Source organism: Pseudophryne corroboree, chromosome 4, assembly GCF_028390025.1.
Source record: "Pseudophryne corroboree isolate aPseCor3 chromosome 4, aPseCor3.hap2, whole genome shotgun sequence".
In the NCBI taxonomy this organism is placed as follows: domain Eukaryota; kingdom Metazoa; phylum Chordata; class Amphibia; order Anura; family Myobatrachidae; genus Pseudophryne; species Pseudophryne corroboree.
This window is the reverse complement of record NC_086447.1, coordinates 317,248,497-317,275,809: the sequence shown is the minus strand read 5'-3', so window position 1 is coordinate 317,275,809 and position 27,313 is coordinate 317,248,497. Positions and strand designations below refer to the sequence as shown.

General features: G+C 45.5%; 1 protein-coding gene across 2 annotated transcripts in view; it reads right to left on the bottom strand.

Annotated features, from left to right (window-relative positions):
* The window catches only part of FXR1 (FMR1 autosomal homolog 1), a 244,414-nt gene that overhangs the window by 88,195 nt on the left and 128,906 nt on the right, over positions 1 to 27,313 (bottom strand). For both annotated transcript variants that reach the window (XM_063916328.1, XM_063916327.1), the window contains exons 5-6: positions 15,530 to 15,678; positions 7,275 to 7,368 (exon numbers count right to left, since the gene is read on the bottom strand). In XM_063916328.1, the coding sequence (XP_063772398.1) occupies positions 7,275 to 7,368; positions 15,530 to 15,678 (243 nt within the window). The remainder of the gene's footprint in view (positions 1 to 7,274; positions 7,369 to 15,529; positions 15,679 to 27,313) is intronic.

Here is a 27,313-nt window from a genome sequence, read left to right as displayed (position 1 = left end):
CAGAACAAAGGCACTGAATATTTAAATTTAGAACTCTCCACCCCTCCATATCCCAGAGTACCTCAGTGTACGACCTCAGTGTTTTTACTGAGCGAACTACTATAGAGAGGTTGACAATGGAGAATTCCTATAATATAACGGACAACAACAAAGTTGACCCATAACGTTACTGTCAACTAAACAGTTGACAGCATAACCGATAGACCTTTATAATTTGAACCAATCGGTGAAAAAGTGTTACCATAAGCTCCTTTGAGCTTAATACAAACAGGTAAAATGTGTTACCATAAGCTCCTCCGAGCTTAAAACAACCCAGGTAAAACTGCTCTGGGTGGGCGTCCAGTGCCCCCTATGGATTCAAAGAAAAGGATTTACCTGGTAAGTACCAAAATCCTATTTTCTTTTTCATCCACTAGGGGTCACTGGAGTACTCTTGGGACGTACCAAAGCTTCCCTCGTGGGCGGGAGAGCTGTTTGACACTTGTAACAGTAGGCAGCCAAAGCTAGATGCTGATGCCGCAACCATTCATAACATGTAAACGTGCACAAACGTGGTGCACTGAAGGCTATGTAGCCGCGTCGTAGACGCTCCACGACCCGCTGGTTCTGACATTCCCACAGAACCTGTGGAATGAGCTATTACTGACGAAGGCGACTGTAACTTAGCCTTAAAGTAAGCCTGACTTGTAGTCATTTTTATCCAACTGGATAATGTCTGCTGAGAAACTGGCTAACCCCAGTTGGCCGCATCATAGAGAACAAACAACGTATCCGTATTACGTACTGTAGACGTTCGGGACATATAGACGCGTAATGCGTGTACTACATTCAGAATTCTAGAATGTGCTGTCAACACAGGAACCACTATTGGTATATTGATGTGAAGAATAAGAAATCGGAATTCGTCCGAAGTTCTGCTTTGTCATGAGAAAACTCAAATACGGTGGCTTGGAATACAAGGCACCCAAATATGAAAACAAAACCCTTGCCGAAGCTAAGGCTAGAAGAAAACGTTTTCCAAGTGAGAAACTTAATCCCCATTTGTTGTAAGGGTTCAAAATATGAAAACTGTAAGAAATCTGAACCCAGCCTCAAGTCGCATGGCGCTGTAGGTGGGATAAATGGAGGCTGCATTTGATGACACCTTGTAGAAAAGGTGTGTACCGACGCAATAGAGTCAAACGTCTTTGAAAATAACTTGACCACACAGATACCTGCACCCTCAGTGCAGATAAACTCAGTTCTCCATCCCACCCCGTCTGTAAAATAACAGAATACGGGTAACTTGAAAGATGATGTCGGAAACTTCCGAGCTTCACACCCACCTATATAGGCACACCAAATTTTGTAATAATGAGCTGCCGTAAGCGGCTTCCTAGCTCGTAACATGGTTGGTATAACCGATACTGTAATGCCCTATTTCTTTTCTTAAGAGGGCGGTCTGAACCCCCACCCCGTCAACCGCAGCCGCGGTACATAGGTAAATAAGGGTAAAAGAACGGTCCCTGTTGTAACAGGTTGGACGTATTATGAGTGGGCCAAAATCGTGTGCAAGTATTCCTTGGAGATTCGAGAAGCAAGCTCTCCGAAACCCATGAGATATCACTAGTATGACTGTGACGAACTGTCTTATGATCCGTTTTAGCAACGGAGAGAGCAGCGGAAAATGGTGGAGCCAGATACACGAGGCTGTATGACCACACGAATGTGAGAACCTCCACCGCCACTGCCCTTGTGATCTGTCGTTCTGTACACATACTGAGCGTTTGTAATTGTGGCGAGATGCCCTCATGTATACCTGAGAGTAACCCCACCTGTGGATTCACATATGAAACACCTCTGGATTTAATGCCCAGTTTTCAGGATATAAATCCCGACGGGTGAGATCATCTGTCTAACAGATGTCCATTTGCGGAATGAACCCCGTCGACATCATCACATAATGGTGTTCTGGGCAATTGAGGATTCGAGCTACCTGCCGCATTGCCATGCGGCTTCTTGGTCCTCTCTGGTTGTTGTGTATGCAACTCCCGTTGCGTTGTCTGACTGCACTTGGTCAGACTGAAAGCGAAGTATGTAGTGCATTGTAAATTGCACGGAGTTCCAGGACATTTATCGACAGCAATCTGTCGTGATCCGTTTTAGAACCCCTGTCGCTGATCTTTTTTAACTACAACTCCTGAACCTCTGAGACTCTCGTCCAGAGTATATACACCCTCGCCCCTCTGTGGGAAACGCGAGTGAAGCCCGGCGAACTAAAGCGCTTTGAAAACACATCCTTATTCCTAACACGAATACACCAATGTACCGCTAGTGTGCGTGGCTTTTGCACTAATTACTAGATGGTATATTTGTTCTTGCTGGTGTAGTAGGTAAATGTCTTTGATTTACCGTATTTATAATCTTACCTAGGAATTGACGTCGTTCAGACGGAATTAGATGCGATTGTTTTTGAACTTGACCTGCCACCGCAGTATACATTAGTAGCGCAAGTTAGAGGAACTCTGTTGAGACGGAGTTCTTATGAGCAGATCGTCTAAGTATGGAACGATTGTCACTGGCAGGGCTCTGAGATGAGCTATCCTCACCAACATCACTTGGTAAATACCCGAGGCGTTGACAAGAAGCCAAATGGTAGAACCTGAAATGGTTAATGGTTGTGGCGTTTTGCAAACGCTAGAACCTGTGATGCAGTGACCAAACCGGAATGGGTAAATACGCATTGTGAAGATCAAGTGCAATTATGCAATTTTGTGGCTCCAAATATGCAAATACTAACCGCAGAAAATCCATTTTCAAACTGCAGTAAGTGACTTGCTGATTGAGACTGCGAAGGAGCCCTCTGGCTTTTGTACCCCAAACAGAGGGGAATAAGTAACCCTGACTCTGTTGGTGTACCAGGCCTGGAAATAAAAACAGCTGAAAAACCAGCAGAGACTGAATTCCAACCTGCCAAAACGCCTAATTGCGTCCGACAGAGGCAGTCTTGTCCTTTAAATAGTGGATACATACATGAGTGGATGTCTGGTAACCCGGCAAATGTAACGTGTGAAGGCGCGCTTCCACAATTGGAAATTCTTGAAGGCCTAAGAGGCCGTCAAGCCGCTGGCTTGTTGACTTTAGCGCCCTGGCGTTACAAGTCGTGACTGTTTTTGTACCACAGCCTTGAAAAGACTGAAGTCTAAAGACTTAAAACACCGGACCAAAGTATTTCCGTTTTGATACCGGAGGCGGCAATTTATGGTTGGCCAAACCCCCCCCCCTATCTGACTGCTGGTCTAATGTACCCTTCTCACGAGTAGTTATTGCTGTGAGGTCTGACATAGAATTTGTCATCGTGTATTAAATGATAAGACCAGTTAAATTAACACCCAAAAGGAAGCTGGACCTTTGGAAAGTCTGAGACTCCTCCATTAGAGCTGGCGGAGTAACTTCGGAGACTCCGATCTTACCGCTCCTGTCGAACGGAGTCATTTTGAATTGCCAATGCTTACCATAGGTCTGGGAATGACCAGGATTCCCCTGAATATCAAATATAGTACCAACCAACTTCTGGCCTTGTCGTGCTGAAACTAGCGACGATAAAAAGCGAGAATCGAGGTAACAGACGTCAGCAGAAGCTTTACAGAGATACTCTGCAGCTTCTTATTAACAATAAATCTACCATTCATTGTTCCCATACCTAGAGCGCCTAGTGACCCAAATGTATCTTGGGTCTTTATAATGTTTGCACAGATGAATTCACCAATGGCGGATTCTCCCATTTAGATGTGGAAACGGGTAAATAGACTTAAATGTTAGTCAGATATTCTAAATAAGAAACTCATTGAAGATCTGTCGTTTATTAAATTCGACGGATTAGATGTAAGAGTCTCCTTAGTCTCTGTAAATTTGAGACATTGACCCACTGGTCATTTATTGTAGTAAACCTTGTTTTTAGTCTGTGTTGGAGCCTTACTCCTTATACATACAGACAACACAATAGGCAAAGGGCAGACACCTGCACAATACTTAAGGTGTGTAATATATATATCTATATATTTATGTCGAAATACAGTTTACATGGCTAATTGTGAAACCTGAACAAAAATTCCCACTAACACCCCTGCGCCTCCGTGTGGAGTAGAGGTGTATGGCAGGAATGTTCTGGAATTATAAACTGGAAGAAACAGGAATGATTAAAATGGCCCCCATGCCATGCTTACACTGAAAATCACAGGACATTTACAATACCTGCTGCAGTGTTAATATAGGCTTAATAGCCTATTATACAGTGATAATCACAGGTCTAGTATACAGTAAAACACATGCAGTTTACAATACATGCCTTCAGTTAGCCTTCCAGTTAATATAAACACTGCCTGCAGTGAATTTTGTATTAACATTCCTATATGGCAGCCTGCTATTTCCCCTTTGCAGCCGCGCTGTAATCAGCCAGGTTCCCCCCCCCCCCTCTCTGTACTCCCTGTAGCCGGGAAGCTCCTTGCATGGAGGCGAGAGATACATTTTATAATAGCGGAGGGCGGCTGGACGGGGCGCCGTAGCTGTCGCTAGGCGAGTTGCGGCGGGTCTCCCCCTGTGGGCGCTGCACCTTCAATACAGCGCTGACGGGCGGCTGGACGGGGCGCCGTAGCTGTCGCTAGGCGAGCTGCGGCGGGTCTCCCCCTGTGGACGCTGCGCCTCTGGGCGCTGCACTTGACGGAGCGTCTGGCAGGAGGACGGAGCGCCTGGGCCGGAAGGACGGAGCGCCTGGGGCCGGGAGAACGGAGCGGCAGACGGAGACATACAGCGCTGACGGCGCTGGACGGAGCGGCTGGGTAAGTGGCAGTGAGCGTTAGTGAGCGGCGCACCGAACGGACCCCCCACAGCGGGGCGGCAGCCTGCGCTGACCGCCCCGTTTCCCCACATACCTTTTCTCCGGTCATAGCTGCGACGGGGCTTCTATCTGTAAGCTCCGTCCAGCTTCTTGATCACTTCATCATGGCTGTGACGGGGCTTCTTTCTGTAAGCTCCGTCCAGCTCTTTGATAAGCCCCGTCACAGCCAGGAAGAAGTTATCAAAGAGCTGGACGGAGCTTACAGAAAGAAGCCCCGTCACAGCCAGGAAGAAGTTCTTTCTGTAAGCTCCGTCCAGCTCTTTGATAACTTCTTCCTGGCTGCGACGGGCTTCTATCTGTAAGCTCCGTCCAGCTGCTCAGATCATGGCTGTGACGGGGCTTCTATGTGTAAGCTCCGTCCAGCTGTTGCAGGAGACAGTGGGCTGCCTGTGGCTGTGAGGGTGCTCTTTGTGAGGACCGACACGCCATGCGCTGCCTTGCAGCGGCACCATCCCGGACCCATGTTTTTCCAGAAACTGGGAAGGGATGTGCTAAGTGTAAAAATGAAAAATTAAAAAAAATCTTCCACCAAGTGTGGGAATCCCACAAGCCGATGTTAGTGCTTTGAGCACAGAAAAAACACTGAGGTCGTACACTGAGGTACTCTGGGATATGGAGGGGTGGAGAGTTCTAAATTTAAATGTTCAGTGCCTTTGTTCTGCTACGCCGTCCATATCCCAAGAGTACTCCAGTGACCCCTAGTGGATGAAAAAGAAATGTGGTTACTGTACTTCCTTCAGGGAGTAAATATAACCCTGGAGGTTCTTCCCTTCCCAGAGAACATTAAAATAGAACAGCTGCAGGATGCAAACCTAGGACGTGGAGCTGCAAAAGACAACGGACCAAGACTGGAACTCACAAAATATCCAGCACACCAAAACACACGACCATGACTTCCTTGAAGATGAGAGGGCGGAAGGGAGGAGATACTGCTGCTTCATTAAAAGGACTATGGTGTCTGCTCTGGTGGGAATGTAAAGTAGAAAGCCACTCCACAGATGCTAACAGTGCAGATCCCCTTAACCATCATGTGCCTAGCTATGAAAGGCAGTTCCATAAATACCCCCTAGCATTGGGTATCCTCCACTTACTTCTCATGTGCATGTACTGGAGCAGGGATCACAATTTAATCCCCAGTTTCGAGCTCCAGTAGGAGCAGGGACACATTAAAAAAAATTAACACTCCTCTATTGCTGGGTCTATACTTAGAGGTCATTCACTAAAACTATGGTTAATTCAATTAGGGGCGATGTAAAATTGCATTTTTTTTTGCGTAATGGACAGTGCATACATACGGTTGGCGGGTCTAGGACTCCAGGTCGACAACAAAAAGGTCGACACCTTAGGTCAACGCCAATTGGTCGACATGGACAAAAGGTCGACAGGAACAAGGTCGACATGGAAAAAGGTCGACATGAGTTTGTTTGTTTTTTGTGTCGTTTTCTTCGTAGAGTGACCGGGAACCCCAATTAGTGCACCGCTTCGCTCGCCATGCTTCGGGCACAGATTACCGTTCCAATCGTAGTCCACGTGGATCGTTAAGTATGAAAAGGTTCCAAAAAAGAAAAAAAATTGTGAAAAACTCATGTCGACCTTGTTCATGTCGACCTTTTGCCCATGTCGACCTAAGGTGTGTCGACCTTTTTGTTGTCGACCTGGAGTCCGGATACCACGGTTGGCTTCCATCACGTATTTTCCTACAATTATGGTGCTGTAAAATGCACAATTTGCAGTAAGGGCAATGTAGGGTGCTATTGCTGGTTCAAAAACTTGCTACGAATTGTATTGCTCCACTAGAGTGATAAGTGGATACTACTCTACAAACAAATGTGTTTCTCTACTGTATCAAACCTGTGGTATAGCAAATACAGCAAACAGATGTTCTCTTAAATGCTCCTTTTGCAAATAACCAACCTACAGATATGTCGTCTTACATCTTTGCTGCAGTTATGCCAAACAGCCCTTCTTAGCAAGCCAGGCAGCGTGGAGTCCTTTTTTTCCCAAAAAGGAGACTGTCACACAGGAGACTGTGCTTATTAATTTGATGTGACACTTCTATATCGGTGTGTGAACAAGTCTCTGAATTAAAGCGGCAGTCTCCATGTGCATCCTGTTGCGACTAAGACGCATTTTCAGTAAAAAAGAAAAGAAACACCGGACATTTCAGTTACATGAGACCTGGCGGCTCACTCATACCAGGCATCTGCTAGATGTATGAGGACGCATCTGAGCCTTATAAAGGACATCATCCCTTACCAATGTGTATTCAATACAACAAAACATTTCAATACAAAAAACATGCTACTTTTAGCATCAACTTTTATTTTTTACCTTTATTTTAAAACTGGCATATTAATAACAACATCATTAAATGTACAAAATAAATACAGTTTCTTACCAGTATAATTAATTGATTAGATTCTGTGTGAAAATATACTCGACATGCTCCTACGGCTTTCTTGAATTCTTTATGTACACTCTCACTAGCACACCTGTATCAGACACAAAAGGACATACTTCATATGCTGTAGAGATTATTTTAATTTTTTTCAGATGCCCAAAATATTGAGCAAGTACAATCACATCCCAAAAAATGTTAGGTGCCAGTTAGGTGCTGGTTCTTGTTGCTTCTGTTGGGTGCAACCAGCAGCTAACGACGCATTTCAGCTTGCCCCCATTTGCCCAAATGGTCCGATAATAGAATCCCTCCCTTTGTGTCAAGTAACCATGGGGCAGATTCAGAGGTGAATGGTAGATCAATAGTCCCACAGATTTCCCAATGGGGTATGATGTGCCCTTGCTTGTTCATACAAAAATTTTTAAAATCAGTGATTTAACCCAGTGGTTCCCAAACACTTTTTTTTTTTTAATCATGGTGCCCTAGAGTATCAGAATTTTTTCACGGCACCCCTAGGCCAAAAGTTTGAGAAATTTAGAAAATAATAAGTAAATTATGTTTGTGTGTAATTCTTAGTTTCTTTAGTGTGTTGCGAGACAATACTTGCTTCTGTTTGTCCTCATATTTTATAATTGGCAGCCACAAGCACTGATTTTGCCTATTACTTTGGGACCAAAAATAGTTTGAATTGGTCCTGGACCACCAATCCAAGGCGCCCCTGCTAGTGTCCTGAGGCACCCCAGGGTGCTTAGGCACACCGTTTCGGAACCACTGATTTAACCAATTAGTCTGAACAGGTTTTGTCCATTTTCCAGTGTTTGGGAGCAAATGGTTGATTGTCATCTGCTCTCATCAATTACCAGATTTTCATTCCAACCAGCCAGTTCTGGCAGATTATCTGCCAGATAATTGTAATGTAGCCCATACACTTGTGAGATATCAGGTACAATCCTTCGATTTCGAAAACATCTGTAAGATAAATCAAGGGATTGTATGCACATTTTAGGTACCATGTGACGTGATTTGCGGGCACACCAGTCGAATCTCGCGTCTCAAGATAGCGGTGCGATCGCATGCTGTTTTTTACCACTTTCGATTTATCACACTGCGATGTGTGAAGATCGGAGCAGACTTCCTGGCCACTCTTCTTCCCCCCACTGCGCACATGACTGGAGAGGATAAGCATGCTGCTGAGCTCCCAGTGGACAAGGTAGGCAGGCTTCACCACTAGCCACCAATGATTATTACGATGTTTTACCTCCACTGCCCACAACTGTAATGGCCCCCTGCCTAAAATGCTGCAAGTCCCAGGCCGCCACTTGCCACCATTGTGCTGCTGCACCCACCATTATACTGGCTCCCTGCCCAAAATGCTGCACCACTGCAAGCCCCAGGCTGTGACCTAAACGCCATTATAATGCGCCACTGGCCACCATTGTGCTGCTGCACCCTGCACACCAATGTATTATCAGAACATATTTCAGATAACTCACAGCAGTAATTAAAAAACAAACTTTATTTAACCAGAATAAATACTAGAAAAACTTTATTTAACCAGCTTAATGGAACTTTTTTCATGTTTATTCATTTTTCCTTTTTTGCATTCTGCAGATGTCTTACAAGAGCCGCGATTTCCTATAGGGCTTTATCAGCCTGTACCGTGTGGAGGAGTGTCTATGGCTGACGTCCTCACCAGACTAAACCAACAAACAGAAGAGGGAGGCTGCTTATAACCGCCTGGTGGAGTACTCGAAGCCCACCTTCTTTGCGGCATCGGCGGCCTGGGTCGGGAAGAAAATTGCCAATATATGGACAGTCTTGGTCAAGGGGCCGGTGCAGACAAGGTGTATGTGCCGCAGCTGTGGTACTACAAAGAAATAAACTTCCTCCTGGAGAAACAGTCAGCTAAGGAGTCCCTAGTGGTGATGTCAGAGTCCGAAGAGGGAAGTCTGGATGTGGAGGAGGCCGAAGGGGTAAGTTGCTTTTAAATTGTTTTTACCCATTGAAAAGGGCATAATAATTTTCCATGGACCTCTTTTGCCCTTGCAGTGCCGCGTAAGGTTACTGCCGGTGGTCTCACCCAGGAAATCGGCACTTTCACCACTGGTTGGTTAGGGTCTTCCGGTCCAGCATTTGCCTTGTGGCCTTGCGTTGGAGCATGTTGTGCAGTATACAGCATGCTTTTACTACACCTACAGTCAATTTTGTCCTGCCTCATGTTGATGGGTCGGTGGAAGATCCTGAACCGGTTGCTGAGAATGCCAAATGCATTCTCAACAACCCGACGGGTCCTAGAAAGGCGGTAGTTGAAAATGCGCCTATCGTGGTTTAGGACTCTTTGCAGGTAGGGCTTCATTATGTGTTCGTGCAGTGTGAAGGCCTCATCTGCCACAAACACAAATTCCAGGCCATTCTTTGTTTGTTCAACAGGCAGCAGATGAATGGAGTTGGTGGTGTCATAGAAGCGCGTATCATAGAAGCGCATATTTTTCAAGGACCCACCATCTGAGCAACGACCATTTTTCCCAACATTCAGGAAAATAAATTCATAGTTTGCATTGACCATCGCCATGAGAACAATGCTAAAGTAGCCCTTGTAATTGTAGCAGTCCGACCTGCTGTTGGTGGGTTTGGTGATGCGCACGTTTCCCGTCTATGGCACCATCACAGTCTGGGAAATTCCAGAACCTGTCAAAGTATTCTGCAATAGCTTGCCATTCTTCCACGCTTGTAGGGAACTGTAAAATAAAAATAAAAAAAAGTTTGAATATTTACTAAATATGTTTTTGTTACCCTACAGACACCTGAAGACCTCAGCCGTACCACTGACCTCAATAACACATCACCAGAGGAACCAAAATCTCCACAGCTACAGGGTTCCAAGAGAAAGACAAGGAAAACCAAATTTGTTGAAGACCCGCTACTATTGGAGGCCTGTTCACAGCTGCTCCGGAAACCTGATGAATTTGATGACTTTGCTTCATATGTTAGCAAAACCATGCATAAGGTTTCCGAGCAGCACCAAGTAGAGTGCCAGCGCCTGGTGTCACAAGTTTTGTACAAAACACTCACAGGACAACTGAGACCAGAGTGGAACGTTCATGGGCCAGAACCTCAAGCACCTGTTCCTCATCTCCCATTGACCTTCAGTTCACCGCCCATCTACTCTTCCTCCAGTACCCATCCTTCTCCGCATCCCAGCTACCATTCCAGTTATCCGCAACCGCAGACCCCATCCACCTAACCTTCCTCAACTTTCCATCCTCCTCAAACCAGCCACCCATCCAGTTATCGTCAACCCCCACCCCCATCCACCCACCCTTCCCCCACTATCCAATCTCTTCCTCAACCCAGCTACCCTTCCCCAAGCCAGCCACACATCCACCATCCCCTCCACAATTTTGACCTCCTTGATGTCAGAGGGGGATCAGGAGGAGACAAGTCTCTTACAAATGTAGGGCGATTCTGAAATACTGCTGCCCTTGTTATACATACCAACAGATGTGGTGCACTCTGATACTACGGTGAGTGTCAACGCTTTCAGGTGGACAATGCGCACATGCTGCCCCTGGCACCGGTGACACTCAACGTAGCATCAGAATGCACCACATCTGTTGGTATATATACAATTCTTGCTGCCCTGGTATATACTGCAATAGATCTGGTGCACTATGATATACAGCGTTTTAGTGGCGCCACTTTCAGGTGGACAATGCACACATGCAGCTTGGGTAAGGTTGATGGTGCCGGGGAGCCTGAAGCCGGGCCTACCTGCATGTGTGCATTGTGCCCCTGAAAGCGCTGCCACTCAAAAACACTATATAGCATACTGCACCATATTTATATTCATAATCAAAAGAAACATTAATATAAAGTTCTAGTGTTTGAAAAAGTTAAGCCATGCTGGCCACATATTACTAAAATATAAATTTTATATATATACAGGTTGAGTATCCCATATCCAAATATTCCGAAATACGGAATATTCCGAAATACAGACTTTTTTGAGTGAGTGAGATAGTGAAACCTTTGTTTTTGATGGCTCAATGTACACAAACTTGGTGTAATACACAAAATTAAAAATATTGTATTAAATGACCTTCAGGCTGTGTGTATAAGGTGTATATGAAACAAATGAATTGTGTGAATGTACACAAACTTTGTTTAACGCGCAAAGTTATAAAAAAATATTGGCTTAAATTACCTTCAGGCTATGTGTATAAGGTGTATATGTAACATAAATGCATTCTGTGCTTAGACTTCGGTCCCATCACCATGATATCACATTATGGTATGCAATTATTCCAAAATACGGAAAAATCCCATATCCAAAATATCTCTGGTCCCAAGCATTTTGGATAAGGGATACTCAACATGTATGTATGTATGTATGTATGTATGTATGTATATACACACACACACATACATATATACACACACACACACACATATATATATATATATATAATGGTTTTTGGTGCCCGGCACTCCTGGTCCTTGGCGGCAATTGCCTGGTATATATATATATATATATATATATATATATATATATATATATATATATATATATATATATATATATATATATATATATATATATATATATATATATATATATATATATATATATATATAGGGTGAGCTGACAGCGCCAAAAAATAGTAGAAATAAATTTTTCACAGTATGTCTATTGAATTCCCCTGTAAAATGTTTGGTCTCTAAGATACCACTCCCTTTTCTTAATGGGGCGTCTGCTCAATCTTAAATAAAATCTACACTTGTACGTGTGTAGGGTAAAAGGAATTTGGAACAAGCAGATAAGATCAGAGCGACCACCGGTGGTAAAAACAGTATAAAACTAGAGATGAATATTTAAAGGCAAAGGCGGGATTTATTTATAACGAACGTATTTAGTTAAAAAGTACTTTTAGACACACATGGCAACATAAATAAAAAAATGCGTATTTCTCTAAAAAAAATTTTGTTTAAAAAGAAACCATAAAAATATTCAGAAAAAAAGCATATAAAAAATGGGGGGGAGGCACGGAAAAAATATAAAGAAACACACAAATGTGTACTAAAAACAGGTCCTCTTAATCATAATATAAGTACCATACGAGGCATTAGTGTAATCACCCAACGCGTTTCGTCTGGTCTGACTTCATCAAGGGGTCTTGATGAAGTCAGACCAGACGAAACGCGTTGGGTGATTCCTGCTATTACTGAAAATCCTCAAGTTAAGCTGTTTATTCTATTCATCAGTTCTCTTTTTTAACTAATTTTAGATACACTAATGCCTCGTATGGTACTTATATTATGGTTTCTTTTTAAACAAAAAATTTTTTAGAGAAATACGCATTTTTTTATTTATGTTGCCATGTGTGTCTAAAAGTACTTTTTAACTAAATACGTTCGTTATAAATAAATCCCGCCTTTGCCTTTAAATATTCATCTCTAGTTTTATACTGTTTTTACCACCGGTGGTCGCTCTGATCTTATCTGCTTGTTCCAAATAAATATATATATATATATATATACACACACATATATATATATATATATATACATATATATATACATATATATATATATATATATACACACACACACACACACACACACACACACACATATATACACACACATACATACACACATATATACACACACATACATACACACATATATACACACACATATATACACATATATATACACACACACACACACATACAATAATTTTTTTGGTTCACAAGTGTATTCATGCACTTATATATTGGCACAGGTTGATGGAAGCGGAAACCCATCTTCCTACCCAAAGCAGCATGTGTGCATTGCGTCCCTGGCTGCGGTGCCACTCAACGCCGTAGTATCATAATGCACCACATCTGCTGCAATAAAATAGCAATTTATTTTCAATTCATAAATGTAATGATGCACATGTGCTGCATCATGAAAACTATGGTTTAAGAGTGGCACCACTTTCAGGCGCACAATACAAACATGCTGCTAGGGGCAGGTTGTTGGTGTCAGGGAACCTCAATTTTTACAGGCCCAAGCCACAGTGTCTGCTAAGGTGGGCTTTGACTACTCCACCAGGCGGTTATAGGCAGTCTCTCTCTTCTGTTTGTTCAGTCATCCACAGGCACTCTTCCTCACGGTATAGTCTGAAATCATGTGCCACTACCACCATATCTCATACTGCACCAGATGCTACTATAAAGATACTGTTTGAAAAAGTTTAGCCATGTTGGCTGCATATTTATAAAAAGTTATATTTTGATATATATATGGCATTTATTTTACGTTTCACAAATGTAATGCTGCCATTGCTACATTTAGCAACAGATGTGGTGCATTCTTATACTATGGCGTTGAGTGGCACCACTACCGGGGCACAATGCACACAGGCAACTTGGTGCAGGTTTATGGTACCGGGGACCAATCTACCTACCCCAAGTTGCATGTGTGCATTGTGCTCCTGGCTGCGGTGCCACTCAATGGCGTAGTATCAGAATGCACCACATTTGTCGCTATATATAGTTTGTTTTTTTTTCATAAATGTAATGATGCAGATGTGCTGCATTATGAAAATGTATACTGTTTGCTAAAGTTTAGCCATGCTGGCCACATATTTAAATTATGTCTTGAAATAAAAAGCACATTTTTTCTACCAAATTCAGTTTGCAAAATAAAACATTTTGTTACACAAGCAATGTGTGATGTCATTTTCTTACCTTGCAGTACTTGTACTGAAGCACCTTTACAATAGCCTTGCAAGTTTCAGGTATGTGTCGTCCCAAAGCCTGCGCAGAGATACGGGTCCCATACTTCAGGTCCTCAAACGAGTGTCCAGTAGCAAAGAACCGCAGGGGTAGAGGGTAGACACGAGCCTCTACTCAGCAGGTATAGGAACCCACCATTTGGTGTCCCGCTTTTGTATGAGGGGGAAGGGGAAAAGAGTGTGTGTGTGTGTGTGTGTGTGTGTGTGTGTGTGTGTGTGTGGGGTGGGGGGGGGGGGGGGGGGGGGGGTTCTCCAGATGCAGCAACTCCTGAAAGGTGTCATCATCCATGCGCAGGAAGTTGCGGAAGTCATCCGGGTTGTTGTCCTTGATCTCATCCAGAAGGGGCATGTAGGAACGAGTAGGCTGCTTAAGCAGCCACTGCTTGGTCCAGCAAGATCTCTCCCTCCGCCTTTGCTGGGCCCTCTCCCTGTCTCGTCTCATCTTCAGCACAGGGTAGCACATGAGAGCCTGATAGCGAGTAGAATCCATCTCTACACACACACACACACACACACACACACACACAGCAGTACTGAAACACTTTGTAATGCAAGAAGAACAAAGCAGTGCACAGTAGTTAGCAATGTGGAACGAGCAGCAGGTATAAACCAAACTTCTCTAGTCACAAAGCAAACAGAAGTGCAGAGTTAAAATGGCTGCCTGTTTATATATCCCCCAAATAGGCCAGCCCTCTATTTACATTTTTAAAGATTTTGCAGATAAATCTGGTGTGCTTTGGTCAGCATGCGATGCGCTCGCATTCGATCATCCGATGCCACCCGATTTCTGGTCATAAGGGGCATGCAATAAATCGCAGGATTGTATGCGCATCGAATGCACAAAAAAAAGCACTTTCAATGCAATTTATCTCAAGGTGAGCTGCAAGGGAAATCGGGCCCGATATCGCGTCAAATGCAATCGCACAAGTGTATGGGCACCATTAAGTGTATGCACAGCTTTACTCAGATGATCGATGGCTGTCAAACGCTGTTCCGATGCCGTGTCTTTGGAAGCAGCGGACAATCACAGAAGCTGGCAGAAAGCATCCTTCCTCCTGCGGCATTAGCACATGACGCTACCTACAAAGGATGCAGAAGCTGTCTTCATAGCATCCATCTCTGAATCAATCCCCATATGAATACTGATCTAAGCCATAAAACACGCAATATGAGGTTAGCCACTTGATACTGTTATTCTAGAGAGACTAGCATTTCAGGCAAAACTTCATACAATATCTAAAATACTGTAGTTTATAATATTCTAAAAAAAGTCTTCTTTATATATACACTGTATATAAAACGTAACATCTTGGGGCCTATTTATTATCACTAATAAGCCAGTTACATATGCAGAAATACTAGTTAGTGTAGGTTTGTTATAACAGGCCCATTAGGGCCATCCAATATTCAGCAAACAATGATAATCAGGCCCCACCCCACAAGAACATAGGACCTAAAAGGGACAACTCACGCTTCTCTCAGGTCTTCAGGAACATCCACCATGCATTTAAAGAAAGAATTCTTTGTCACAGGCTTGTTCTGATTAACAGGCCGAAGCCGCTCAAACGTGACAATTTCATTGTAGGTAGCATCACAAGCAGCATATTCAATAACATAAAACTAAATGGGAGGGGGAGAAAAAACAAAACAAAACACCACAATGAAGACATCCACCTTGCAATGAACATTTCTAGTCAAAATAATTATCATACTAGATAGTTCTGTGCCATAATGGCGACTTACCAGCCCTAGCTAAATTGCATTACTTAACTCATCTGCTTTGAGGCTTGGCAGCAGTGGGACATGCCTGGCCAAACAGAGCATGACACAAGTGGATGTGAGCGTTACATGCTATGCACATACCCACTCATGTGACAGGCTCTTCTACAAGGTCTGCTTCAATGCTAAAGAGCCTTTTTTACAATCACGCTAAATACAGCAATTTGGTTAATGCACTAGAAGCAAAACAAGCACAATTTTGATAAATACATGTAGCTGTACATCTCATAACTTATCTCAAACTAAAGTTTTCCTTAATGTCACCTCTCTGCTCATAAGGAGATTTATGGTAGACTTACCATTGATAAATCTTTCTGCGAGGTACACTGGATTCCACAGGGAATAACATCAGGGGGAAGAGTTGGATCTTGACCCGAGGCACCCACAGGCTAAAGCTTAGACTGTTCCCAGCATGCACTGACTCCTCCATAGCCCCGCCTCCAGGCACTGGAGTTCAGTTTTGTTAATCAGTCCAATACAGTAGCAGGTAAGAGAGACTGTAGATGTTAGTCACAGAGACCCACTGTCCCTTCTCTTGTCGTGAGAATAGCGGCTAATGCCATACAAACCCAAAGAAGCTAAGTGGTTCAGGGTGAGCTCCCTATGGAATCCAGTGTACCTCGCATAAAGATTTAACAATGGTAAATCTACCATACACCTCCTTTTCTGCAGCAGGGTACACTGGTATTCCACAGGAAATAACATCGGGGATGGCCTAAAGCAGTTCCTCATGGGAGGCACAAGTCTCCGGTGTCCAAAGGAAGCACCCTTGGAGGCAGAAGTATCAAAGGCATAGAGAACCTGATGAACATATTCACCAAGGACCATGTACCTTGCACAATTGTTCTGTGGACACGCCACGGCGGGCCGCCCAAGAAGGTACAACACAGAGTAGAATGGGTTTTGATAGCAGGAGCTGGGAGCCCAACCTGATCATAGGCTTGTGCAATCTGGCCAAGGTTTGCTTATTCGCAGGCCAGCCGCATTTGTGAGAACCAAAAAGTACAAAAAGGGAATCTGACCTCCTAATAGAGGCAGTCCTTTCCACATAAATACGGAGAGCTGTAGCACATCCAAAGATCTTTCTTTGGAGGAAAGCCAGAAGAGAAGAAGGCCAGAACCACAATCTCCTGGTTAAGGTGAAAAGATGATACCACCTTAGGCAAATAACTTGGGTGAGTTCTAAGAACTGCACAGTCACGGTGAAAAATGAGAAAGGGTGGACAACAGGACAAATCACCCAAGTCAGACACCCTCCTAGCAGAGGCAATAGCCAACAGAAACACGACCCTAAGCGTAAAGCATTTAAGCTCCACAGACTCAATGGGTTCAAATGGAAACCCTTGCAGGGCATTTAAGACGACACACAGATCCCATGGAGCCACAGGAGGGACATAGGGAGGCCGAATCCGTAGAACACCCTGAGTGAAAGCGTGAACGTCAGGAACACACGCAATTTTTCTCTGAAACCACACCGACAAGGCAGAAATATGAACCTTGAGGGAGGCCAGACAAAGGCCCAAGTCTAGGCCTTGTAGAAAAGTCAAAAGTCTGGAAGTTCTGAAAGCATATGCATCATAATTCTGAGCAGCACAGAATGTGAATTAAGAATTCCAGACCCTATAATAAATCCGAGCCAAATCTGATTTACGGGCTTTCAACATAGTTTGAACAACCGCCTGAGAGAATTCTTTTGCTCAGAAAATGTTTCAAGAGCCATGCCGTCAAAGCCAGTCTGGACAGGTCCGGGCAGACACAAGGGCCCTTAACGACGACGTCTGGACGTTGAGGAAGTAGAAGAGGACACTATCAAGAGACCCTGCAGGTCTGTGAACCAATGCAGTCTGGGCCATGCTTGAGCGACTAGAAGAAGTAGTATTCCTCCTCCTTGCTTGAACTTCCGTATTACCCTGGGTACGAGTGACACTGGAGGGAACACGTATGGCAGATAAAAAGTTCCATGGAATTGCCAGTGCATCCACGAACACTGCTTGAGGATCCCTTGTCCATGCACCGAAAACCGGAACCTTGTGATTGTGTCGAGACGCCATCAGGTCTACATCTGGTAGGCCCTACTTGTCCACTAGGAGTTGAAACACTTCCTGATGAAGACTCCACTCTCAGCCGTGCACATCCCGACAACTGAGGAAGTTCGCTTCCCAACTGAGGACTCCTGGTATGAACACTGCCGATATGGCTGGCAGATGGCGTTCTGCCCATTGTAGGATTTTTGACACTTCCACCATTGCCATGCAGCTTTGAGTGCCGCCTTGATGATTTATGTATGCCACCATGGAGGTGTTGTCCAATCATACTTGAACAGGCCTGTACTGTACCAGAGGCAGGGCCAGTGTCAACGCATTGAACACTGTCCACAATTCCAGAATGTTTATCAGGAGGAGAGATTCCTCCCTGGTCCAACGACCATGGAGAGTGTTGCTTCAAAACCGCGCCCCAACCTCGCAGAATGTCATCCGTTGTCAGGAGGACCCAGTTGGAGATCCAGAAGGGATGGCCCCCTGCTCAACTGTTGGTCCTGTAGCCACCAGCTCAGTGACAGACGAACCTCCAGAGTCATGGAGATCATTTGAGACCTGATCCGATGAGGCAGGATGTCCCATTTGGAAAGGAATAACCTCTACAGAGAGCGACACCATGAGGCCTAGTACTTGCATCGCCGAGTGTATCGACACTCTGGCGAGACAGGTAGCATCTGATCTTGTCCTGAAGTTTCAGGACCTTATCCGGGGAGAGAAACAGTCTTTGTGCGTCCAGCAGCGCCCCCAGATGCACCATGCTCCGAGCAGGGACCAATGAGGACTTTTTCCAATTGATGAACCACCCGTGGGCTTGAAGGAATTGGACAGACATCTCCAGTTGACTGAGGATACCTTGGGAGTTCGCCAGAATCAGCAAGTCGCCCAGATACGGCATAATCCCGATTCCCTGACGACGGAGGAAAGCAGTCATCACAGCAATTACCTTGGTGAAAATCTGAGGTGCCGTGGCCAGTCCAAATGGCAGAGCCTGGAATTTAAAATGAAGGTTGCCAATAGCAAACAGCAGATATTGCTGATGCGAAATGATAATAGGTATGTGCAGGTAAGCATGCTGTATGTCCAGGGATACCATATAGTCCTCTGGTTCCATGGCCAGCACAATATAGCGCAGGGTTTCCATACGGAATTTGGACACATTAACAAATTTGTTCAATGATTTGAGGTTGAGGATAGGCTGGAAAGACCCATTTGGTTTCGGAACTATAAACAGGGTTGAATGGTATCCCCTGCCTCTCTGGGTCAGTGGTACCGGCACTGCCACTCCTGTTTCCAGGAGGGATTGTACAACCAGGTGTAGAGATTGCGCTTTCAACGGATCCAAAGGGATAACCGTTTAACAGAACTGGCGAGGGGTACGCCTCTTGAAAGATTGCGTACCCGTGAGAGACAACTTCCCGCACCCAGGCGTCTGAAGTGGTCTTTAACCAGGCCTAGGCGAACTGCAGAAGTCAGCCTCCAACCCTGGGGTCCACCAGGGGGAGGCACGCCCCATCATGCAGCAGGCGTGTCTTGTTTGAAAGCAGGCTGACGGGCAGCCCAGGATTGTTTAGATTTGGGCTTAGTGGTGTTGGAAGTATGAGACTGTCTCGGGTACGCCTGACCTTTTGCTTTACTTGGAGGTCAAAACGAAAGAAAAGTTTTACTCTTAGCCTTCTGAGTAGAAGGATTAGCACTTGGGAGAAACAGTCTTGGCCATCGCAAGTCAGTCACAATCTTGTTCAGATCCTTCCCAAAGAGTATGTCTCCCTTGAAAGGAAGCACTTCCAAGGTCTTTTTATAGAGTCCAGGTCCACTTTCCAGGACCTCAACCACAGAATCCGGCGAGCCAGGATAGACGTAGAAGCAGCCTTGGCTGCCATGACCACTGCATCAGAGGCCGCCTCCTGAATATAGTGAAAGGCTGTGGTAATATATGACCGATATTGTCTGGCAGTGTCAGGAAAATCCTGAGGTAGCTCATCCTCAACTGCTTGAACCCATGCTTCAATTCCTTTTGCGGCCCAAGAAGCCACCATAGCGGGTCTATGTACAGAACTGGTAAGAGTGTAAATAGACTTCAGGCATCCCTCCACACGCTTATCTGTCGGTTCCTTCAGTGAGGTGACAGGCAGAGTAGATGACACCACAAGACGGGCGACATGAGAGTCCACCGGCGGTGGAGTTTCCCACTTGTTACTCAACTCCGCAAGGATAGGATAACGAGCTAGCATCTTTCTTAGACATGGAAAAAAATTTTCCTGGAGATGACCAGGATTCCTAACGTATGTCAATTAAAAGGTCAGAATGTGGTAAAACTACTTTAACAACCTTCTGACGCTTAAACTTACCCGGTTCCTTAGACGTAACAGGAGGCTCAATGTCATCTGCAATCTGGAGAATCAGCTTGATAGCCTTCACAAGGTCAGGAACATCAACCTGGGTTGTAGATTCCTCATCAGAAGCAACTGTATCAGTGTCTGACGGATCAGTATATTCCCCATCCTCATCGGAAGAATTATCCGAAATATTAGTGGATTGCGAGGAAGAAATGTCCCTTTTAGATGACCCCTTGGCCCCAGAACGGCATGGGGTGGACTTTTGTCTAACCAAAGTCTGATTTAATTGCTGTAACTGGGTAGACAGAAAATCTGCCCATGGCGGATTGACTACAGGGACAATATGTGGCTGTAATGGCATGGAAGGCCCCACAGAGGGCGCAAGACGCGTTATAAATGTAGTCAGCATATTTGAAAAAGCTGCCCAAGGTGGGTTCTGATTGGCCACGGGTGCCACAGGCAGACTCGGAGATGTACGACAGCCAGCGCCTGAACCAGCAGCTAACACTTCCCCCACTGGCGAATCCAGAACGACAGCACTGAATGATGCTGGAGCGTCTGCGGATGTCCCACCCTGTGTAGCAGACATTGTATGGGATGTAGCCTTAGGGCGTAATAGTACAATATAGCCAGACAAACAAAAACCAGCAAATAATCCCTGTGTTTAGTGACTGTAAATACAGAGCACAGAGGATTTAAGCGGTGTGGGGTGACCGGAAAACAGTAAGAAATACAAACCGTATTCCCTGTGTAGCACTATATATTATATGAGACCCTGACGCACTTAGTTCCCAGGGTACAGAATATAGTGACAACAAAATGTGTGATACACAAGAAAGGAGTTCACACAGCTATAGGCACACGCAGTCACAAGTACAATGCAGGAATTAATACATAAACAATAAAACTGCACTGGACTAGTAAATTACATATAAAGTATGTATGTATGTATGTATGTATGTATGTATGTATGTATGTATGTATGTATGTATGTATGTATGTATTTATTTGCACAGTAAACACTGGATGTATCACAGAATAACTTGTACTAAATATTCAGATAGCAGTACACTTGTTCTTCACTAACACTGTCTAAAATGACATGTAGAATACTTAAGTGTCTGTAAATGCACAGCGCTGATACAGGCGGATTTACAGAGAATAAAGTGCCCAGCAGTCCCGGAGATCAGCCCAGCTATGTAATGGCGCCAAAATCTGTCAGGGAGTGAGGGAGAGAGAACTGCAGCTCCAGGGCGGGGGAACACCAGCAGTAGATGGATACCGGCGCCGTTTGGATGGTCGACCATGTTATGGCGACAGTCATTAGATCGACCACTATTGGTTGACATTGACACATGGTCGACACATGAAAATGGTCAACATGAGTTTTTCACATTCTCTCTCTTTTGGGAACTTTTACATACTTGACGATCCACGTGGACTACAATTGGGAACGGTAATCTGTGCAGAGTGCAGCGAGGCCCCTTACCCGAAGCTGTGAGGGGACGCGGTGCACTAATTGGGGTTCCCCCGTCCCTTTACGCAGAAGACGACACACAAAAATACAAAAAACCTCATGTCGACATTTCTATGTGTCGACATTTCATGCATCGACCATTTGTCCATGTTGACCATGCCAATGTCGACCAATAGTGGTCGACCTAATGACTGTCAACCGTAACATGGTCAATAATTCATACCGGAACCCCAGGAGCTGGGGGAGGTGCTACAGGTCAGTGCCTTATCCCCTCCGCTGGACTTCACCACCGGGTACTGTGGAACCTTATAAACGGATTTTAGTAAATCCAACCTGTGCTCCTTGCCCCGTTGGCCATAGTGGGGTCCCTGCGTGACCGTGTCCACGCCAGCGGCGCGGTCCGTTTCCTGGGACAGAGACCAGATCGCAATTTACCGGCGAGTCCCACCTGGGGGACCCTCTTACCTCCTCTCGTTAGTGCAGCCACGCAATCCTGGAGAGTGACAGCAGTGGTGTGCCTGAAAACAGTGCGTCTCTCCGCTGCAAGTACCCGGGAACCAGCCCGCGGGAGTATGCAGCGCCGCTGAGGGTGGTGATGGAGGAGCAGCACAGCATGTCACAAAGACATAGAAAGTGCTGCGGCCCTTGAAGTCTTCTATAAAGCTCTTTTCAGGGCTGCCTAGCGCAGCACCACCTGTTAGTGACCTGCACTGCATGCAGCAACTTACAAACTGAGCTCCAGTGCATGGAGGCGGGGCTATAGAGGAGGAAGTGCATCCTGGGAACAGTCAAAGCTTTAGCCTGTTGGTGCATAGGATCAAGATAAAACTCTACACCCCAACGTTATTCCCTGTAGAATACCAGTGTACCCCACTGCTGAAGAAAAAAAAAAACCACACACACATATACATACACACACACACATACATACATACATACATATACACACACTGTGACTTCCACACACAGCCAAATTTCTCCCAGGATCTACTCTGTGAGACTTACCGAGGAAGTCGCATCATTTATAGCTTGTGGTTGTCAAAACCAGCCATACATTCCTTGAGTTATATTTCATACATGGACCAACATCCGAATTAGAAATCGTTTTGATTGTAAGAGTTGGATACCATATTTTGAGGCAATTTGTCAAAATGCCGACATATGGTTGTCAGCACCCCAATGAAGGACTGTAATCAATAGCTACCCTAAGCGGCCTTATAAGGAATTCCGTTTAATTAATTTTAAGGTAGTTTGCAAAAACATCACTATCCAACAGATATTACCTCTAAGAAGGACCATCAATTAAGTTCCTATATAGGAGCTCTATCAATTAAACCTCGTTATAGGTCATTATTTTTATATTTAAGGTTATGATCTTCTATATATAAACCCATCAAGGGCGAATCATTTGTTACCCCTGATGAAGTCGATAAGACGAAACGAGTTTGTTTTGTCAGTCAGAAAATCGCAGCCTAGTTTTTGAAGATACTCCCTCTGGAGCTCGCACCTTGTAAAAGGTGAGGGAGTATCTAGAGTCCATCTAACAATGGTGTTGGTTGTATATGTTTTGGTTGTATTTTATTGATACAATTTTAAATTTATCTCTTGTACAATGATATGATGTATAAAAATTCATGTGTTCAAATGTACGTTATTAAAAATAAGATTTTACTTACCGGTAAATCTATTTCTTGTAGTCCGTAGTGGATGCTGGGGACTCCGTAAGGACCATGGGGAATAGCGGGCTCCACAGGAGACTGGGCACTCTAAAGAAAGATTCAGTACTATCTGGTGTGCACTGGCTCCTCCCTCTATGCCCCTCCTCCAGACCTCAGTTAAGGAAACTGTGCCCGGAAGAGCAGACATTATAAGGAAAGGATTTTGGAATCTCGGGTAAGACTCATACCAGCCACACCAAATCACACCGTATAACTTGTGATACACTTATCCAGTCAACAGTATGAACAACAACAGGGCATCAACAATGGATGCCAACATAACATAACCCATTATTAAGCAATAACAATGTACACGTATTGCAGAAAGTCCGCACTTGGGATGGGCGCCCAGCATCCACTACGGACTACGAGAAACAGATTTACCGGTAAGTAAAATCTTATTTTCTCTGACGTCCTAGTGGATGCTGGGGACTCCGTAAGGACCATGGGGATTATACCAAAGCTCCCAAACGGGCGGGAGAGTGCGGATGACTCTGCAGCACAGAATAGGCAAACTCAAGGTCCTCCTCAGCCAGGGTATCAAACTTGTAGAATTTTGCAAATGTGTTTGAACCCAACCAAGTAGCAGCTCGGCAAAGCTGTAATGCCGAGACCCCTCGGGCAGCCGCCCAAGAAGAGCCCACCTTCCTTGTGGAATGGGCTTTCATTGATTTTGGATGCGGAAATCCAGCCGCAGAATGAGCCTGCTGAATCGTGTTACAGATCCAGCGGGCAACGGTTTGCTTTGAAGCAGGAGCACCCAACTTGTTGGGGGCATATAGGATAAACAGCGAGTCAGTTTTCCTGACTCCAGCCGTTCAGGCTACATAAATCTTCAAAGCCCTGACTACATCTAGTAACCTGGAATCCTCCAAGTCACGAGGAGCCGCAGGCACTACAATAGGTTGGTTCAAATGAAAAGATGACACCACCTTTGGCAGAAATTGGGGACGAGTCCGCAATTCTGCCCTGTCCATATGAAAAACCAGATAGGGGCTTTTACATGACAAAGCCGCCAATTCTGACACACGCCTAGCCGAAGCTAATGCCAATAGCATGACCACCTTCCACGTGAGATACTTTAGCTCCACGGTCTTAAGTGGTTCAAACCAGTGGGATTTTAGGAAACCCAACACCACGTTGAGATCCCAAGGTGCCACAAAAAGGGGCTGAATATGTAGCACTCCCTTAACAAACGACTGAACTTCAGGAAGAGACGCCAGTTCCTTTTGAAAGAAAATGGATAGGGCCGAAATCTGGACCTTTATGGATCCCAACTTCAAGCCCATAGTCACTCCAGACTGTAGAAAGTGCAGAAATCTGCCCAGTTGGAATTCCTCTGTAGGGGCCTTCCTGGCCTCACACCAAGCAACATATTTTCGCCATATGCGGTGATAATGCTTTGCTGTCACGTCCTTCCTAGCCTTTATCAGCGTAGGAATAAATTCCTCCGGAATGCCTTTTTCCGCTAGGATCTGGCATTCAACTGCCATGCCGTCAAACGCAGCCGCGGTAAGTCTTGGAACAGGCAGGGCCCCTGTTGCAACAGGTCCTGTCTGAGAAGCAGAGGCCATGGGTCCTCTGTGAGCATTTCTTGCAATTCCGGGTACCAAGGCCTTCTTGGCCAATCCGGAACAATGAGTATTCTCACTCCTCTTATTCTTACGATTCTCAGTACCTTGGGTATGAGAGGAAGAGGAGGGAACACAAAGACAGACTGGAACACCCACGGTGTTACCAGGGCGTCCACAGCTATAGCCTTTGGGTCTCTTGACCTGGCGCAATACCGTTGCAGCTTTTTGTTGAGACGGGACGCCATCATGTCTACCTGTGGCAGTTCCCATCGATTTGTAATCTGAATGAAGACTTCGTGATGAAGTCCCCACTCTCCCGGGTGAAGGTCGTGCCTGCTGAGGAAGTCTGCTTCCCAGTTGTCCACCCCCGGAATGAACACTGCTGACAGTGCTTGTACGTGATTCTCCGCCCACCGAAGAATCCTGGTGGCCTCCGCCATCGCGACTCTGCTTCTTGTGCCGCCCTGGCGGTTTACATGAGCCACCACGGTGATGTTGTCTGACTGAATCAGCACCGGTTGGTTGCGAAGCAGGGGCTCCGCTTGACTCAGGGCAGACTTGACCACAACCCTTGGAAGTTGCTTCCCTGAGTGACTGCCCACCACCCTCGGAGGCTCGCATCCGTGGTCACCAGGACCCAGTCCTGTATGCCGAATCTGCGGCCCTCGAGAAGGTGAGCACTCTGTAGCCACCACAGAAGAGACACCCTGGCCCTGGGGGACAGGGTGATCAGCCGATGCATCTGAAGATGCAATCCGGACCATTTGTCCAACAGATCCCATTGAAAGATCCTCGCATGGAACCTGCCGAAGGGAATGGCTTCGTACGATGCCACCATCTTTCCAAGGACTCGCGTGCAGTGATGCACCGAGACCTGTTTCGGTTTTAAGAGGTCTCTGACTAGAGTCACAAGCTCTTGAGCCTTCTCCGTCGGGAGAAACACCTTCTTCTGGTCTGTGTTTAGAATCATGCCCAGAAAGGGAATCAGCTGCGACTTTGGGATATTCAGAATCCAGCCATGCTGTTGCAACACTTCCTGTGAGTGCGCTACGCTGATCTGCAACTGCTCCCTCGACCTTGCCTTTATGAGGAGATCGTCCAAGTATGGGATAACTGTGACTCCTTGCTTTCTCAGGATCAACATCATTTCTGCCATTACCTTGGTAAATATTCTCGGTGCCGTGGACAGGCCAAACGGCAACGTCTGAAATTGGTAATGACAGTCCTGTACCACAAATCTGAGGTACTCCTGATGAGGCGGATAAATGGGGACATGCAAGTAAGCATCCTTGATGTCCAGAGACACCATAAAATCCCCCTCTTCCAGGCTTGCAATGACCGCTCTGAGCTATTCCATCTTGAACTTGAATCTTTTCAGATGAATGTTCAGGGACTTTAAATTTAATATAGGTCTGACCGAACCGTCCGGTTTCGGTACCACAAACATTGTGGAATAGTATCCCTTCCCCTGTTGAAGAAGGGGAACCTTTACCACCACCTGCTGGAGAAATAGCTTGTGAATTGCCGCTACCACTACTTCCCTTTCTATGGGGGAAGCTGGCAGGGCCGATTTTAGGTAACGTTGAGGGGGCATCACCTCGAATTCCAGCTTGTATCCCTGAGACACAATCTGTATAGCCCAGGGATCCACCTGTGAGCGAACCCACTGGTGGCTGAAATGTCGGAGACGCGCCCCCACCGCTCCTGGCTCCACCCGTGGAGCCCCAGCATCATGCGGTGGATTTAGTGGAAGCCGGGGAGGACTTCTGTTCCTGGGAACTAGCTGTAAGGTGCAGCTTTTTTCCTCTGCCCCTGCCTCTAGCAAGAAAGGAAGCACCTCTGACCTTCTTGCTTCTTTGTGCGCGAAAGGACTGCATTTGGTAATACGGTGCTTTCTTCGGTAGTGAGGGAATACATGGCAAAAAGTTTGACTTCCCAGCAGTAGCTGTGGAAACCAGGTCCGAGAGACCCTCCCCAAACAATTCCTCACCCTTGTAAGGTAACACCTCCATGTGTTTTTTGGAGTCGGCATCACCTGTCCACTGCAGAGTCCACAGGACCCTCCTGGCAGAAATTGACATTGCATTAATTCTAGAGCCCAGTAAGCAAATGTCCCTCTGGGCATCCCTCATATATAGGACAGTGTCTTTTATATGACCCAGGGTCAGCATTATGGTATCCCAGTCTAAGGTATCCATTTCCTCAGACAGATTATCTGTCCACGCTGCTACAGCACTACACATCCACGCCGACGCAATTGCCGGCCTCAGTAGAGTCCCTGAATGTGTATAAACAGATTTCAGGATACTTTCCTGCTTTCTATCTGCAGGAT